Here is a 16,233-nt window from a genome sequence, read left to right as displayed (position 1 = left end):
GCCTCCCTAACAAGAGAAGGTCAGGCTAGAGAAAGGGAAGTTTATAATTTACTATACTTAAAAGGCCTCGCCATCAACTACTACAGAGGCTTCCTTCTGAGGGTAAACACAGTCTCTGATTTTCCGATTTGCTTCTGATTCCACTTGGAACCAGTGCATTCCCTTACTTTGAGAACCTTTGGTGTTTAGTTGAAGTGAAGTGTAATTCATTTCTTGCACTCATGTGTTGTCTAGATTGTTTAAATGGCATCTTTTCTCTTCTGGTTTTCAATATATATTGAAAGTGTCTAAGAGTCTATTGATGAATACTATTTCATTACTCGCTTGCAATCATATCACTTAACACTGAGATAATCTAAGATAAAGGACTTTGTGAATCTCAGTGCATGATAACATTGTGCAGTGTTAGCTCACAGTGGTTGTCTTTACTGTGAAGGCTTTCCGCAGTGTCCAAGTTCTCCTTTTCAACTTTCATTGACCTCACAGTATTTTCCGCTGATTAAAGGGAAAACTAGCTGTGGCCAAGAAGCACTGAGCACACAAGCGCTCACCTATATCTATATTTAGGATGGGGTTTATCCCAATCAGGTGGAAAGCAAGGTAATGTTCAAGGACAAGCAGTGGAAATAAACTGCCACAAACTGTGGCATTTCTTGAACTTAGTTACACTTACAATATTTGGGAAACACACAAAAAGGTTCCTGGGATTTCCATAAATATCCCTTTATTTGAAAAATATGTTTTGTTTTCAGTTTCTCCCACGGGAAATACATCAGTTGGAGTCGTCTTCCAGAGTAATGGAGAAATATGTAAGTAATGGAGTGGTAATGGATCTTTGTTGCTCGATCCTGGTGATGACTTTTGAGACAAATGTTACTTTAACAGATAATCATGCTCATTAAACTGCACTCAACTATTAAATAACCGTATTTAATGTTAGCATGCTTTAACCACTTGTCAGTAGATAAAGGGTTAAAACACCCACGCAGGTTCTTATGCCCAGTCTTCAGATATGTGGTGCAGGGACAGGACTCTTAATCATAGAAGAAAGAAAAAAACAAAAGACAAACAAATCAATTCTCCTTATTCCTAGTGATTTGTAACAACTATCTATCCATCCATTCATTCGTATTCAGCGGCATTATATAAATGCCCTGCACGTCAAATGCGGCTGATAAGTAAAGGCGTATGAAATTACGTAGCCTACGTACGCCGTGTCACGTGGTACACGACACTGTCTCTGTTGCCAGGCAACAACGGAGCATAATCTTAGAGAATACGCCACACAGCAACACGGGCTAAAACCTCTGTCCATGGATTGAGAATACGTTTACAAGTACTCCTAGGTTGGTGGCGAGCCGGTATGAAACCAACGTTTCTATTAGTTTGCATGCAGACTGAAATGGGGTGAACGAGCTGAAGTTGCTCACTAAGCGTTTAGAGGCGGTAAGCTAGCGCGCGCGCTGGCTAGCTGGTGCCGCTGCTCCTCTCCTGCAAAACGTCGCCTGCGTTAGCTTCGACGGTCCACTATAGCGTTGCTAACGAAAACAGAGGATGCAGCTCGAACAAACGAGGCAGGCTAAACCACGCTGTCTCGACAAACTGTCCTCTTAGTATACAGTAGGTTACTAGTGCGGCCCGATGCACGCTGTTACGGGTTTGGTTTAGTGCATACATCAACAACGCTAAACAACACAAAGCTTTTAGAGCAAAGACTGTGATCCTAGAAATCTGCGCGGACACGTAGTTTGACTAATGTTTATCTGCTGTTAAAACGGGTGAAGTCTGGATTTGTGATAAGATGATAGTTACACGAGATGTAGATAGCTGCAGTAACTAAACTTATGATGCATTCAAGCAGTGCGATGGAAAGAGTAAAGTTTATATTGAGCAGCTGATGATGTGGACATGCTCCATATAATGACAATCAGCGATCATAATTTACTGTTGCATGTATATGTATCACTAGTAATTTGCCTCGTCCAATAGTATGTATAATAAGTTTATTTTTTATAGTTAGCTGAAAGATGTCCCACAGTCCAGAAGACGCTCGCAAGAAGTTTATCCTCACCACAGCTGGGAACTTTCACGGAATAAAGCCTTCACCATCTTTCGCTGACGACCCAGGGTTGAATAACTTCTTAGATGATGGCAATGAGTTTGTTCTGTCCATTAGTAGTCATGACAACGAACTTCACCTTTCAAATAAGGTAATGTCTCCAATGCTGTGTTATCACAATGATTGGACTAATATGGTGATTGATTATAGTCATTCTACATAGAAGTTCCAGTACATCCACTTATACAACATAAATTCTTCATATATGTAGTATATTGATATGATTTCCTTACAGTTTTCTCTCTGTTGGCAGATCGAAACTTCAGGGGACAATAAAGAGAAGGTGTTGGTTTTCTTCAAACGACATCCAACAGTAATCACTGAAGACAACCTTCACCAGAGCCTGCTGGTGTCGTCCATGCTGGACTCTCCCATCAACACCCTGTACCAGGCTGTCAGACAGGTCTTTGCTCCTGTTCTGCTAAAGGTGAACCTGTGCTGGTGTTTTGAATCATTCTCGAAACCATATCCTGTTTCCCATTAATTGATTAATTTGCCGTGTTTCCTTCTCTCAGGATGAGCACTGGCGCTCAGCATTTGACCCTAAGCTAGCAGGGTTGCTAAGTGAACTGGAAGTTGGCTTGGGATCAGTGGTCCGTCAGTCTGAAGAACAACCTTCTGTCAAGGGTCGTGTGGATGAAGATGTCCTTGGTATGTATAAATATAAGACATACTTTATTAGATTATATTTCTGACAACACAGATAAACATCTGTCATTCAATTGTGACAGATCAGTGACACATTAATATATATCAATATATAGATGTATATAATCCAATTAGTAGTGTTATTTGTTCAACCTGTTATAAATCATTGAATAAAGCATAAAACAATAAAATTGATGAACGCCCTACTCTTTCTATGTTACCCTTCTTACCAAATTGAGCTGGGACTGACCCTGAAATTCTCTGAGGACATAAGAAGTCATATCTCGACCCCCTAGCAACAATAGAGCTTTTTAAGGAAGGTTGAGATTTCAGGGGGCAGCAGTCTAAGCAAAGAACTCCAGACTTCCCTCTCTCCGGACACTTTCTCCAGCTCTTCCAGTGGGAGCCCAAGGCGTCCCCAAGCCAGCCAAGAGACATAGTCTCTCCAGCATGTCCTGGGTCTACCTCGGGGTCCTACCGGTGGGACATGCCTGGTACACCTCCCCAGGGAGGCGTCCAGGAGGCATCCAAACCAGATGCCCGAGCCACCTCAACTGGCTCCTGTTGAGGAGCAGCAACTCTACTCCCAGCTCCTCCCGGACAGGAGCTCCTTACCCTATCTCTAAGGGAGCACCCAGCCACCCTGCGGAGCAAGCTCATTTCAGCCACTTGTATCCACAATCTTGTCCTTTTGGTCATGACCCAAAGCTTATGACCATAGGTGAGGGTAGGAACGTTGATTGCCCAGTAAATTTGTCAGCTGATTCTCAACCCAGCTGCTTCACACTTAGCTGCAAACCGCCCCAGCGCATGCTGGAGGTCCTGGCCGAATGAAGCCAACAGGACGTCATCCGCAAAAAGCAGAGACGTAATCCTGTGGTCCCCGAACCACTAGAAATTCTGTCCATAAAAATAATGAACAGAACCGGTGACAAAGGGCAGCCCTGCCTAAGTCCGACATGCACCGGGAACAGGTCTGACTTATTGCCAGCAATGCGAACCAAGCTCCTGCTCCGGTTGTATGGCGACCGGACAGGCCTTAGCAAATACCTCCTGCATTTTATTCCTATGAATGAAAAGAACAGCGTTTATGTGTTTTTGCTTTTTAATATGTGCAGGAATCCTGAGTCCTAATGATGAGTTTCAGTACTGGGCTGATTTGTCTGAGTCTGCAGAGAAGAACAGCTTGAGAGAACGGGCCACGTATTTCTCTGACCAATTTAAAGTCATACAAAAGGTAAAAAAACTATTCATTATAATTAATTTTTTTGATTTACTTTGTGTATTTTTAATATGCCTACATAGTGTTTGCTAACTGAATTAAAGTTTGATATATGAAATGTATTTGCTTGATATATCATTATATCAGTGTTTTACAATTTCTCTATAATTTAATATTTTTTGCATTGCAGTTAGTTTTGAAAACAAACACATCTCACTATCTGTTTATTGCCCTTCCACCAGGAGTATGGTGGGCTTGATGGCTTGTCTATGTCTGATGTTGCTGATCTGGTGGAACAGAGCAGAGACACCCTGGATGACGTCTGGAGGCAGACTGATTTTGAGCCTTACCCAGAGTTACGCATGGTTCGAGTCATGGATGTCATCGGTGGGTCTCCCTCACGCTAATGGAAACCAAAATCAGGAAATGAAAACAAATATTTGCTGATGATGTTTTTAAAATACTGTGTAAACCAAGCCTTTTTGCTTTTGAGATATTTTTACTGAATTTTCAAGAAAAGCGAACCAATAGTAGAACCTTAAGTTTGCATTCTTTGTTTTTGAGTTAAACTCAATTTTTTGAGTTAAACTAGCAAGTAAGACCATCATTTCATCTAGTTTTAGGACTTGTGTCATGTTTTATCTATAAATTAATTTTATTAATTGAAAACCTTGTTCTACTTTAACCTCTTTATACCACATTGCTTTGTTTGCTATCCTTTCTTACTCAGGTGGATCCTTGGGAAGATATGTCCAGAGGAAGCTGAGTGGGCTCAAGATTTTTGAGGAGACATTTGTATCTATGAGAGAAAACCTGAGAATGGGTGTTGCTATTTGTGAACAGTGGGTGCTAGCCTGTGAACATCTGACTGGACAGGTACACTATGGAGAGGATGTCATGATATAGTCAAATGAAGTTAGATTCTGATAAACACTAAAATCCCATTTTATTGTCTTAGGTGTGGAAAAGACATGCACCTCATCCATGGAAGGGAAATAAGCACTGCCCTCAAACCCTTCATTGTCTTGCAAAGAGACTGGATGAGGTAAGATACCGTTCAAAAGCTACATTTCTCTTTTTACTCATGATTCTGTGGTGTGATGCTTGTGTGCTAATAGTACACCAGCGTGTGTCCTTTTGTTTCTGCATTTCACAGTGAAGTCAAATTCCCTGTTGATGTTTCTTAAGAGAACAAAAATGATCATTGTACAGTGGAAGTTAGATCAGTTCTACCTTTAGATTAAAAAATAATTCTTTAAACCTATTGGTTTATATTAGGTTTCAGAATGAGGCATCCTTGTGACCAAATTGTGACTTAGGTTTGCGTCTGAATGTGAAGTGTGAAGGCGTGACTCCTTAACCTGACACATCATTTCAACATGTTTATGCATCTTGCAGTTTTCTCCATTTTCTCTCTGTTTTTCATTTTTTCGATGAAACAGCACAATTTCCCCTGTGGGTGAAAGCTGCCTTCCTGGCAGTTTCGCTGGTATTTTCCTTTGCTTGGGACTTGAGTCTATTCTATTGTAATACCCAAATACAACATCTTACAGTTGGGTCCTTTGTGTCCCTTACAGTGAAATGTTGTGAGCCTGATAATCATATACTCTACATACCTGACATGCAAATTAACTCTCCTTGTGTGCCAGGTGGTGACTTTGCGAGTGGTACATGAGAAACTGCTGCGTATGCTGCCAGGAGGGAAGCAGCAGGCTCTGACGGCAGATCGTGTGTTTGAACCTTTTTCTGGACTCAACCCTCTGCTTTACAACCCTTACACAGAGGTGGGTAGTGTAGACACTTTATGTGCATGTGTGCAGGATCTGTGTGCGAGACTTCAGCTGTTCATCATCTCTGTAAATCCATGGTGTGATTTTTTTAATACTGCACCTTAGTGGAGGCCTAATGTAGCAATGAGGCTGGTTCTTCAACTATTTTATATAATTCTGTTCAGAATAAACATGAAGAAGCCCTCTTGTACTGTAAATGTTGTGAATGCGCTTTGTATCTTCATAGCCCCTTTGGAGAGCAGCGGTGGCTCAGTTTGAGCGCCTGTTGGCTCCATCAGAAAAAGAGGTTGCTTGCAGACTGAAGAGCTATATTGCTGATGTGCAAGACAGCCCACAGCAGGTAGTGAAAACCACAGTTTTGTCTCAAGTTCATTGAGTTATTGAATTATTACTGTGACAGTTTGTCTTTGCTTTTGTGTGTGTGTGTGTGTGTGTGTATGTGTGTGTGTGTGTGTGTGTTAGTTGTTGCAGGTGTTTCAAAAGCACAAGGAGCTGATAAGACGTCCCACCATTAGCAAAGAATTGCAGTCTGAGAGAGAGACACTACTGGCAAGACTACTGGACTATAACAAGGGTACAGTTCTTTCTATTGTGTAGGTTTGTTTAGACAACAGAAAGTGTGACAGTATTTAGACATTTAGCAGCAAAACGTCACAAAATCACAAAATGTTTACTGTTATAAATAGCTCAAAATGAGATTTTCTTAGGCCTTAAGATTGACTTTGAGAGTCGCTGCCACGGAGGCCCTGGAGAAAGGTCTGGGCCACCCATTGGTAGGAATCTTCCCGAGGTGGTCAACAAAATTGTCTGGGTCCGACAGCTCATACATAAGGTATCTGAGTGTGTACAGTATGTTCATCTTATGCTTTCACATAAGCATATACTGTGTCCCATATGTGACTGACCACCATCATATAATTGCACTGTAGATTAAGCTTTCAAACATTTTTTAATCTTTCTGTTCCTGTCTTTTTATTAGGTGGAGGATTCTGTCCGCATAGGTGAGGCTCTGCTTTTAGACTTGTCTGGGTTCAAAGGATTCCTGCATTTCTGTGATGACCTGATGGAAGTTCTAAGAGCGTATGAACAGGAACAATTTGAGGATTGGTCAAGAGATATACTTTCTGATCTGGCGGATCCAAAGTCAGGGATCAGGTTGGGAACACTGGGCAATCCACACTCTAAATCCCACTAGAACATGATGAGTTCAGTAACAGCTATGTTGTGTTTAACTTGCGACTGTCTGTGTAGTATTCAAGCCAGTAACCATGTGATGGAACTGGACCATGTGGACGGCAGGCTAAAGATTCAGTACTCAGACAGACTGGTTAGTCTGCTCAGGGAGGTCAGGCAACTCTCTGCACTTGGCTTTCCCATCCCAGCCAAGATTCAACAGGCTGCTAACACCGCAGACAAATTCTACAGACAAGCCATTGTACTAAAACAGGTCAAGATGACCACAAGCACATGTGGCACATTTCTACAACACCAATTTGATCTCATGTATGAATTGTTAAAATAGTTTGTCCCTTCTTAATGCTTTTACTGTCATATAGGTGGCACATTTCTACAACACCATTGACCAGCAGATGATTCCCTCTCAGAGACCTATGATGCTTGGTCTTGCCTTGGCCTTTGAACAGGTCATCAAGGTACTCTGCCTATACAATGCTGTAAAATAGCTGTAACAATAATGATAGACTTCTGAATGGTGATTACAGTATTTTTTCCTTCCTACAAAGAATCATTCCAAAAGAAGAAGCATATGCCCTGCATATATTTAACGTTAGATAGTTGTTCATGGTTCATGGTAGTCTATTGCCCAACTTCTGTAAACCACTGACTGAGTGAACTCTTGTGACTCTTGTAGATTTTACATCCTAAGCAGGCGATAACCACCTTGTTTTCCTTTGTCAGAATCCTCGTTCTCAGTTCAAGGAATCAGGTAGTAAAGCACCAATCTCCTGGGACAATCCCAAAGAGCTGGATGTTTACATTGCCAAGCTGCAGTCTATTGCTGAGAAACTCTCTGTTGAGAACAGGAAGCTGCGCAAATGGCACACTGACTTCATCGACAAGGTTTGGAGACCCATTTAAATTGAATTACATTAAATACTTTGAATCTAAGCTGTTTGCATGTTAAGCATTCACATTACATTGCATTAAGTATACATGCATTTCTTAGGTGGTGACACTGATGAATGTGGACCTACTAAGACATCAGCAGCAGTGGAAGGACGGCCTTCAGGACCTCCGCACCGGATTTGCCACCTTTGAGGCGCAGGTATGGAAGAAGCATATGTGTTTGTTTACTGCGCTGCTTTTACATGTACATTTTTGACAATTGTATTATGACTTGCGTAACCAACTTAATCCTAGTTTACATGTCTGTGGGCGTGTTTAGGGCTTTAGGTCTGATGACATGCGGGCATGGCGTCAGCATTGGAACCATCAGTTGTACAAAGCTCTGGAACACCAATACCAGGCTGGACTGGAGGCTCTGAACAAAAACCTGCCTGAAATACACGTTGACCTCACTTTCAAGTCAGTACAGTCATTTGTCAGTTCCCTTATTTTATCTATCCTTCTCACTTATACTGTAATGCTTTTAGCGTGGGTTGACATGTTTTTCTCTTCCTCTCATTCAGATTTCATACATACATACATGTCGTGTTTTCCCCTCTTCTGGAATTACTAAGACAGAGTCCTTGCAGTTATTTCCCTCATATTGATTCTCAGAGTTGACCAGACAGACATGACCATTTCTCTTTTTGGCTGCTTTCCCCCCTATTCTGTTCATCTATCTTGCTAAATAATTATCCATTTGTGTGGATTAAAGCATAAAATGTACTCTTTTCATTTCTCCTGTCCATCTAATGAATAGACAAGGCCGTTTGCAGTTTCGTCCTCCATTTGAGGAGATTCGAGCACGCTATTTCAGGGAGATGAAACGCTTCATCTCAATCCCAAAACAGTTCAAAGGAATCAGTGCCCAGGGGGAGGAGCCTATCTTCAGCGTCATGATTGACAGAAATGCCACTGGGTTTGTCACTATCTTCAGTAAAGCTGAGGACCTTTTTGTCCGCCTGCAAGCTGTGCAACACAAGTTTATGGTACCTGAACACATTTTTTAAGTAAATCATGATTATAGCAGTTGTTATGAATCTTTTAGTCATTGCATTTTGTGGCCAGCCTGCTTTTGACACTGATTACCCAGCCTTAGAAGTCAACAGCTTCACAGTGCTGTGTTACAATAATCATCCACGAGTATTTGTTGACTAATTAACCTTTATAATGTTTTTGCATTAAATTTTTTTTATAATTTTTAAGAATTTGTTAAGAATTTACATACTGAAAGTGTTTTGCTGTCTAGTAGTCTGACCTTCATTATCTCTTAACAGTGCAGTAAATACTATCTATGTGTCTTTTCCCATCTGTCTGCATTCATGCATATATAATTCATTGGGGAAATCCTTCAACCAGCACTACACTTCTCTTCTATCGCCCCTTTCATTTAGTTCTGTTTTTTAGTCATCAACTAGATGTCTTGCTATTATGTTCAGTTTCTGTTACTTCTGACCCAGACACATTTAAAAATAGGAAGTGCGTGCTGCACTTACTGTGGACATGTTTTTGGTTTTGTGTATGAATAGGAGTGGGTGGTTCCTGGCCAGGTGGATTTAGAGAAGTTAGTGGAGAAGCATTTAAAGTATATGCAAGACTGGGAGAGAAACTTCAAAGCTCTAAAGGTCCGGGGGAAAGAATCAGAACGTCTGCCCAGGTACATATCAGGCATATGGTAAAAAATTACTTATATATATATATGCCTAACTTATATATAAGTTAAACGCATCCAAGACATGATGAAAGCAAGTTTAAAAATCATAGTGACTCTGCATTCACTAAAAACATTAATTCAAAAAAGTAATTACGATTAACTAACAAAGCCCGTTGGTAAAATTTTTAACAAATATAATAAATATTATAATTCTAAACAAAATAGCCTACCCTCTGTTATTCTTGGCTGCTATAAATTCACCTTCCTAACTGGTGATAGGGCATATATTAAACAATGTCATGAATACAGAGACCTACACCCTGACACTGATCTTCTACTTCTGCCCCACAGTCAGGAGAAGGTGGACTGTATCACAGTCAACTGTGAGCCAGTAAAATGCATCATTGAGGACATGATTCAGAGGCTGTTTGACATGCTGCTGTTATCACTCAGGAAGTCAATTCAAGGTAAATTGTTGTTTTTAGTTGCAGTTTTATTTTATTCTATTTCTTGTATTTTATTTCTGTAATTTCTCTGTAGAGTAATACATATACTATGAAATTGCATGCATTTGTATCCTTTTCATTATTTAAACCTGTGTCGTGCATTTTACACTAATCACAGGCCAAATATTTTGTTCCTTGTTTCCATTTCCTTACGTGTTGGTTATTTCATTTCTGTTTCTTATACTTTCTGCCCAGTAACATCCCCGTACCCTTAGATTTCTCTTTCGCTTTCCATTTATCTTCTCATGTGTGTGTCATGGCTTCCCCTGCTTTTTTCCAGGCCACACACAGACTATAGATGGTTTTGTGTCAGAGTCAATGGAGTCTTTGTCCACCCGACCAGAAAGCATGGAGGATATTGCTGCTGCCAGTGGCAAATACAACCAGATATTAGCCCGCAAACCTGAAGTAAAGCAATACAAACACACTAAACTCTGCCTAGAAGTTATGATGTACAAGTACTTTAAATCTTTTCACTGTTGCTAATTTATGGTCAGCCTGCTGGTTTTATATATATACTGTAATTAATTACTCCGTTATCTTACTCTTTGGCAATAGCTAGTATATGATGAGTATATGATATGCATGTGTACAGATCCTGTCTCAGTTCCAGTATGCTGAGGAGAAGAACCGATTACTGCGAGCAGTGGCAGGGACAGGTCCAGACTCACTGTCCTCTCTCAGAGCAAAGTGGGACAAACTGGTGCTCATCATGGAGAGTCACCAGCTCATGATTAAAGACCAGGTAACAAATGTGCATACTCACAAATGCGCATGATGGATAGTGTTAGATTTCTCTTTAATAATTTGTACTTTTTTAAATACTTAGATTGAATATTGTCCATTTGCTTAAATTATCATTCATTTCTGTCTCTCGTTGTGATTGTTGTCTTTTTATCTCATAGGTAGAGGTAATGCGTGGCAATGCTGCTGGTCGTATCAATGCGTACAGAGCAGACCTGGAGCGGTTTAAGGCCCGTTGGGACCAGCTGAAGCCTAAAGATGAGGTGCTTGAAACTGGTCATCATGCTGCCCTTCTTGCATGTGTCCAAACCATCAAGGACAAGCAGCAAGAGTTCCAGGACCTAGAGCTTGTGCGCAGCAAACTCCTGTGAGTGTCTTTCAAAATTATGGGCTTTTAGTGAAAGAATTAGGACTTGTAAGGATGGTTTTTGCTTTTGGTATAATTTTATCACATCAAATCAGATGTTTGACCACAACATTTAGAATTTATATTAATAAATAAAATATTTATACCATTATAATAAATATAATATATCATTATATCATTCATATTCATATTCATATTCATATTCATATATATATATATATATATATAAATTTAGAATCATGCAGGAATTGTTTGTAGTTTGCTACCAATTAGATCCTAATGCTAGTATATTCCAGCTCTATACCTATACCTCTTTACCTATGATCGTGTTGATTATACTTGTCTCCATACTTGAGTGCTTGCAGCTTAGCTTAGCTCTCCTCTCCACTTTTGTCTTCAGTGAGGATTGTACCTATTTTGACCTGGAAACACCAGATTTCTCACTGGCAGAAGAGACAAAAAGAGACATGGAGGAGTGCAGCCAGATGTGGAGTCTGTACGAAGAGTGGCAACAAGGCTTCACAGAGAAGGCCGAGGAGGACTGGATCACTTTCAGGTCTATAGGCAATCAATGTCATCCTTTACTTACTGTAGAGTTGATTTTATTTATTGGCTTCTGTTATTACTTCTGTGCATGCACAGTATTTGTTCAGGTCTTTCTTAATACATGTCTTTCCATTGCTTTACAGGAGCAAGACTTATGTGTTTGAGGAGTTTCTGTTTACGTGGCAGGACAGACTTAGAAAGCTGGAGCAGCCTACCGCCATTTCTGTTAAACTACAAGGGGAAGTGGACAAATACAAGGTAACATAGGAATTAATGGAATAAATACATCAGAGCCTTCTTTTGAATTTGAGTGTATAAAGATATATCTAGCAACACATTGGGGTTTTGTTTATTGCAGTCAATAATACAAAGGATTTGGAATCTCTGTTGACTAAAACTATTGTCTCGCAGCCTGAAGCTTTGCTAAATTTATATATTATTCAGTGATTCACAGGAAAAGTTGTGCAATTATTGGATTCCAAACAGTTCCTTCTTGTGTTTGCAAATAACTTTTGGTCATCAGCTATTTGTATTATGCAATTTACTGAGTTATTATGCAATAACAGCAATGCTGACTGACTTTCATGCTGTGTGGACAATCTATGTATAGTATGATCAGAATTTTGTAGCTTTAAAAACAGAATCGTTTTTGACAGCACACAATTTTTCTTGTACGTGCAAGTTTAAGTACTCTGTGCTTTTATTTTAACTCACATATTTATATGTCTAGAACATGGTCCCATTGTTGAAGTATGCGCGTGGGGAGCACCTATCTCAGGACCACTGGTTGGACATGTTCCGTTTACTGGGCCTACCGAGAGGAACAACTTTAGAAAGGCTTACCTTTAATGACCTCCTTAGTGTATCAAATACCATCATAGAAAAGGCCTTGGAGCTCAAGGTTTGTACACTCACACATCCAAATACACATGAATACTGACCAAACATTTCTCATAAGAGTGAAATCAAGTTTTGTGCTCACGTAGCAAATTCTAAAATTCTACATTACATTTCTGGCAGGCCACATAAAACAGGCCCATCTTTACAGTTTGCAATGATATTGGACTGAACACAAATGGTTTATTGATTGACTGCTGTTTTTGCTGGGCACAAATGATTGCAGCATACAGTACTGTATGTATGTATATGTGTGTGCTTGAATGTAGGATCTGAACAGCCGGGCCCAGGCAGAGGTGACGATCAGAGAAGCGCTGAGGGAGCTGGATTTGTGGGGAGCTGCAGCTACATTCAACTTTACTGAGTACACAGACAGCAGCGGACGCACCCTCACCCTCATTAAGGATTGGAAAGATATTGTCAACCAGGTGGATATATGAATACACACAAAAAGCTTCTCAAGTATATTGGCTCCAACAAATAATTGACATCCATCAGCATGACACAATTTGTGTCTAATTCAAGTTTTATTATATAATTAGTGTTTTAATTTATTTTAGCAGATGGCTGCTTCCTTGAGGAACCTGGAAAGCCTCAGTTATAATTAAGTAAATAAATATGATGGTATGATGGACAGATGTCCATCTTTTTTTTCTGTGGGGATTGGTGTAGATTTATGTACAAAAATGAAACACTGGTCTCATTAAATAAACTGTTAGGGGCAGCAAAAATATAAGACTTAATCACCATTCCTGTCATATGTAGGTGGGAGATAACCGCTGTCTCCTGCAGTCCCTGAAGGACTCGCCATACTACCGCAGCTTCCAAGACAAGGTCAGGTCATGAATGTATTTTTTATATTCAAATTAAAGCTTAAATATTTAGTGTTTTGTTTTATTTCAACGTGTGTTAATGTACTCCTTTTAGTTCATTACCTGGTGCAGAGTTTGAGTATTTTTGTTTCATATGTATCACTGTTTTCAAATCCTTAATTGAGCAACACTAACCGTTGTCACTACTTACTCCTTGTATGATCAGGTTAGTCTGTGGGAGGTACGTTTATCAGACCTGGACGAGTACCTGCTGAGTCTGAATGCCATACAGAGGCGTTGGATTTATCTGGAGCCCATCTTTGGACGAGGGGCTTTGCCCCGGGAGGAGGCCCGCTTCAAACGTGTCGATGAAGATTTCAGGTATTTTGTGGGAGGTCCTTGTTTCATTATTGACCAGGCTTAAATACTATACATGTATCCATGTACTGTATATGGCTGTATTTTCTTTCATCATGTGTGCTACACTTTTTCTGCATGTGTAACAGGTGTATAATGTCAGATATTCAGAGAGACAACAGAGTTGTTTCTTTGAGCGCTAGGGCTGGCATCAGAAATTCCTTGGTCACCATACTAGATCAGCTGCAGCGTTGCCAAAAGTCACTTAATGAGTTCCTGGAGGTAGGCAGACATCTGCATCTTTGTTGCAAAGACAGCAGCACGCGGATCACATAATCACATTTTCACTTTTTTTGTGTGTTTGTGGGTGATTATTCCAGGAGAAGCGTTCTGCGTTCCCGCGGTTTTATTTTATAGGGGACGATGATCTGTTGGAGATCCTTGGACAGGCAACCAACCCAACTGTCATCCAGTCACATCTCAAGAAACTCTTTGCTGGTCAGAAACATGTGTTTTATTAGTGTGTCTGAACACCTTGTTCTATTCCTTTGACCCCATTTGTCCCATTGTATAATCTTCCGCTGCCATTGAAGTCGTGTTTGTGTGTGTGTGTGTGTGTGTGTGTGTATATGTGTATTAATCATGCAGGAATCCACAGTGTTGTATTTGATGACCAGTGCCAGCACATTGTTGCTATGTGTTCTTTGGAAGGAGAAATAGTGCCACTCAGAAACCTCATACGTATTTCCAGTCTTGTGGAGGTAAAGCTGTTGTTTTTTGTGTTTGATTCGTTACCGGGTCTTCAAACCTAAACACTGTCTTTATACAATGTTTTCACTTGCACACAATTTGTTAATTTGTTTGTATTATTTTGTAGGTGTGGTTGAGTGAGTTGTCTTCAGAAATGAAGGAGACACTGAAGCACCTGCTGTATGAGTGTGTGTCAGCAGGAAAGAAAGGCGAGGTGGACCCCTCACGCTACCCTTCACAGGTACTTACACATGCATTATAACCACTGAAATCAAGTCTCAGTATAGACAACCAATGTGTTTCATGTTTTAATTCATCTTCTCAGATTCTGTGTCTTGCTGAGCAAATTCAGTTTACTGAAGATGTGGAAAGAGCTCTAAAAGAGCAAAAGCTGCAGCAGCTTGAACTGGAGCTCAGTGCCAAATTGGAACACTACACTACAGTGGACACCGGCTCTGATGATCACACAGGTTTGTGTGGATGCTCTGATGAATTATTTGTGTCCTGTAACTCCATTTTTTTCTCACATGTTCATTTAGGTAGAATTTCTGACATATTTTAGTTTACTGACACATTTTTAGGTAACTATATTGTTTTGGGACACTTTGTTTGGCAGTGTCTTGTGGTGCAAAATGTTGTGCTATAAACATTTGGAGAGAGACTCTGCATAGAATTCACAAGTGTAAATCAAGCTTTAACAGTTCCAACCAATGACCCAAGTCAGCTTTCTTTCGTGGTCTTCTGACCTCTAGTGGCCAAGAATCAATATACATCAAAATACATTTTTTTACATGGACAACTTCAACACTAGCATGTTCACGTTTATTAGATTGTTAGATGTAAAGCTAATTCCATTAAAAATGTTGTAACTATTTCATAATATACTTTTATTGTTTATTACATTCATATGTATCCATAGCATTTTCACATCTACAGCCATATGCTGTAACATCTTTGCTCTAAACTCATTCACCTCTGAAAGAACACCACAACATCTGGTATCAGACTAAATACCCAAACTGCTTATTTGGTGTCACATTCTTTAGTTTAATAGTCACCTCTCTGTGACTGTCCTTAGAAACAGTGACTTCTTGACACTTTCTTCCACTATCAAACTCTTGCGGTGTTAATTATTGGACTCTTGACAAAATCTTGTGTCTTTACTTAAGACTGAGAGGTTAATGTCAAACAACTGCTCATGTGGAACTCTCCTAAGACACAGGAGGCTACAGAGGGGCAGCACCCTTTTAAAGTTGTAGATGCAGGTGCTTGCCGGCTAATTTAATGCCCTGGGGCTGCATAAATCATGACAGCAGGGTTTTATACAGAACTTGATTTTGTAAAAAGGACTTTTAAATTTAAATCAAGGTTTCTTATTCATGCATGAGATGAGAAGCTCCTCCATAACCCTCGTACTGGCATAATTTCACGGGACATTGCTGCCAAATTACACGTTTCTATCACATATAAAAGCATCCATAAAAGAAATGCTTGTATCATTTGGATAACGTGTTACTGGCAAATCTTAATTTGTTAATTTAGTCTGCCATGTTAAACTTTGTGATTAGCTATGCCAGATAAAGGTTATTATATATTGTATGTGGATCATATTGTGGTCTAGTGGATCTATATACTGGCATCCTTAAACTGAAAGGTTTTGGAGACTGTGGAGTCACAGTGCTGATTAAAGAAGGGAA

At 40.0% G+C, this 16,233-nt stretch overlaps 1 protein-coding gene across 7 annotated transcripts in view; it reads left to right on the top strand.

Moving 5' to 3' along the window:
* The first annotated feature begins 1,203 nt into the window (after positions 1-1,203).
* The window catches only part of LOC114867841 (cytoplasmic dynein 2 heavy chain 1), a 70,671-nt gene continuing 55,641 nt past the window's right edge, over positions 1,204-16,233 (top strand). For 3 of the 7 annotated variants that reach the window (XM_029170910.3, XM_029170911.3, XM_029170909.3), the window contains exons 1-35: positions 1,205-1,361; positions 2,017-2,210; positions 2,373-2,546; positions 2,635-2,770; positions 3,886-4,004; positions 4,232-4,376; positions 4,720-4,865; positions 4,948-5,034; positions 5,639-5,773; positions 6,006-6,119; positions 6,242-6,353; positions 6,487-6,611; positions 6,759-6,934; positions 7,031-7,226; positions 7,336-7,431; positions 7,697-7,858; positions 7,965-8,063; positions 8,184-8,323; positions 8,664-8,892; positions 9,433-9,560; positions 9,909-10,024; positions 10,344-10,471; positions 10,659-10,808; positions 10,969-11,174; positions 11,575-11,730; positions 11,864-11,978; positions 12,451-12,621; positions 12,887-13,045; positions 13,383-13,451; positions 13,656-13,810; positions 13,936-14,068; positions 14,167-14,284; positions 14,435-14,547; positions 14,664-14,777; positions 14,862-15,006. In XM_029170910.3, coding sequence (XP_029026743.1) covers positions 2,028-2,210; positions 2,373-2,546; positions 2,635-2,770; positions 3,886-4,004; positions 4,232-4,376; positions 4,720-4,865; positions 4,948-5,034; positions 5,639-5,773; positions 6,006-6,119; positions 6,242-6,353; positions 6,487-6,611; positions 6,759-6,934; positions 7,031-7,226; positions 7,336-7,431; positions 7,697-7,858; positions 7,965-8,063; positions 8,184-8,323; positions 8,664-8,892; positions 9,433-9,560; positions 9,909-10,024; positions 10,344-10,471; positions 10,659-10,808; positions 10,969-11,174; positions 11,575-11,730; positions 11,864-11,978; positions 12,451-12,621; positions 12,887-13,045; positions 13,383-13,451; positions 13,656-13,810; positions 13,936-14,068; positions 14,167-14,284; positions 14,435-14,547; positions 14,664-14,777; positions 14,862-15,006 — 4,750 coding nt within the window. In that variant the 5' untranslated portion in view covers positions 1,205-1,361; positions 2,017-2,027. Of the gene's footprint in view, positions 1,362-1,495; positions 1,621-2,016; positions 2,211-2,372; positions 2,547-2,634; positions 2,771-3,885; positions 4,005-4,231; positions 4,377-4,719; positions 4,866-4,947; positions 5,035-5,638; positions 5,774-6,005; positions 6,120-6,241; positions 6,354-6,486; positions 6,612-6,758; positions 6,935-7,030; positions 7,227-7,335; positions 7,432-7,696; positions 7,859-7,964; positions 8,064-8,183; positions 8,324-8,663; positions 8,893-9,432; positions 9,561-9,908; positions 10,025-10,343; positions 10,472-10,658; positions 10,809-10,968; positions 11,175-11,574; positions 11,731-11,863; positions 11,979-12,450; positions 12,622-12,886; positions 13,046-13,382; positions 13,452-13,655; positions 13,811-13,935; positions 14,069-14,166; positions 14,285-14,434; positions 14,548-14,663; positions 14,778-14,861; positions 15,007-16,233 lie in introns of those variants that run through there. The other 4 variants (XM_055514004.1, XM_029170912.3, XM_029170905.3 and 1 more) reach the window with 4 other exon arrangements.

This window comes from Betta splendens, chromosome 13 (assembly GCF_900634795.4).
Source record: "Betta splendens chromosome 13, fBetSpl5.4, whole genome shotgun sequence".
Taxonomy (NCBI): Eukaryota; Metazoa; Chordata; class Actinopteri; order Anabantiformes; family Osphronemidae; genus Betta; species Betta splendens.
This window is presented reverse-complemented; position numbering and strand designations above follow the sequence as displayed.